The sequence below is a fragment of the Sphaeroforma arctica genome (assembly GCF_001186125.1).
Source record: "Sphaeroforma arctica JP610 unplaced genomic scaffold supercont1.8074, whole genome shotgun sequence".
In the NCBI taxonomy this organism is placed as follows: domain Eukaryota; class Ichthyosporea; order Ichthyophonida; genus Sphaeroforma; species Sphaeroforma arctica.
In genome coordinates this window covers 1-1,301 of record NW_014032484.1, presented here as the reverse complement: position 1 = coordinate 1,301, position 1,301 = coordinate 1, and the positions used below count along the sequence as shown (strand labels likewise).

Sequence of the window (1,301 nt, the reverse complement as noted above, 5' to 3'; positions counted from 1 at the left end):
TCTCGTTGTGTGTCTGCCATCCCTTATCCACCCCCTCTGACGTCTCGTTGTGTGTCTGCCATCCCTTATCCACCCCCTCTGACGTCTCGTTGTGTGTCTGCCATCTCTTATTCCCATACCCGCAGTGTGCGTGACTTCCCTCCGGATGAGACGGGGTTGCTGGGCGTTGGCATCGGCTACGCTCAGTCTGGCCTAACCCCCATTGTCGAGATACCTTATGCGAAGTACTTGGACTGTGGCGCAGACATGTTCTATGAAGCGTGCATCAACAACTGGCTCAGCCACGGCACACAACCCAACGGCATGATCATTCGACTGCAAGGTATAGGGTTAAGGTGTTTTACATCTGACTTTAATTTAACAATGTAAGTATACGAGTGCGAATGCAAGGTATGGGGTTAAGATGATTTTAAACTTAACTTTAGTTTAACATTGTAGGTATACGAGTGCAAGGTATGGGGTTAAGGTGTTTGTTTGAAATTTAACTTTAATTTGAAATTGTAGGTATACGAGTGCAATGTAGGGAGTTAAAGTACCTTGATTTAGTTTTAAATTGTAGTTGCACTTGCGCTATAAGGCTCTGAGAAATTCGAGAACAAGGCACTGATTTCAAGTATTTCGATTTTAATTATAAATTGCAATTGCAGTTGCTGTGTATGGTTGTGAGATATACGAGGGCAAGGTATCAGGTTATGGTATTTTAGTTGTTATGGTTATGATTCTTAGGCAGGTTATGATTCCTAATCGCTATCCACGATGGTGGGAGATTGCCGGGTAGATTAAATGTATAGTCACTGTATGTTTCTAGTTTTTGGTTGTTCTTGTGCGTGTCTGTTTGTGTGACGATACTATGTCATAAACCACTTAACCATAAATCACCTCCAACCCTCCCACCCCTCGGCAAGCCCTTGCGCTTCTGTTTCGTATTGGAAACTACAAGTGTATTTTCAATGAAAGAGTATTTATAACGTGTGAGAGCACATGTATTGAAGAGTATATATCAATGAGTATATATATAATGAGAGTATATACATGTCCGCTATGTCACGCATAGTCCGAATAGATCATAGCCACTCTCACCTTTATGGACCAATGTCGCCCCTTGTCGCTTACGCTCGTTATTTATTTCTTCTCTGCCACAGGATTTGACAAGGGTGTGTTTGGAGGCAACTTCCACACCCACAACACGCTGAGCATACCGCCTGGCCTGGATGTGGTATGCTACTCCAACGGACGGGACTATGCACGAGGCTTCCGCTACTCGTACGCCCAGGCTAAACAAGGTGCGTGGTAGCAATATA

At 44.0% G+C, this 1,301-nt stretch overlaps 1 protein-coding gene across 1 annotated transcript; it reads left to right on the top strand.

Annotated features, from left to right (window-relative positions):
* Nucleotides 1-125: 125 nt before the first annotated feature.
* SARC_16438 (hypothetical protein) lies at nt 126-322 on the top strand (the record flags this gene model as incomplete). The annotated part of the gene is made up of 1 exon (XM_014289459.1): nt 126-322. A coding segment is annotated over one exon (197 nt), but the record flags the coding sequence as incomplete, so codon positions are not given.
* Between the last annotated feature and the right edge of the window lie 979 nt (nt 323-1,301).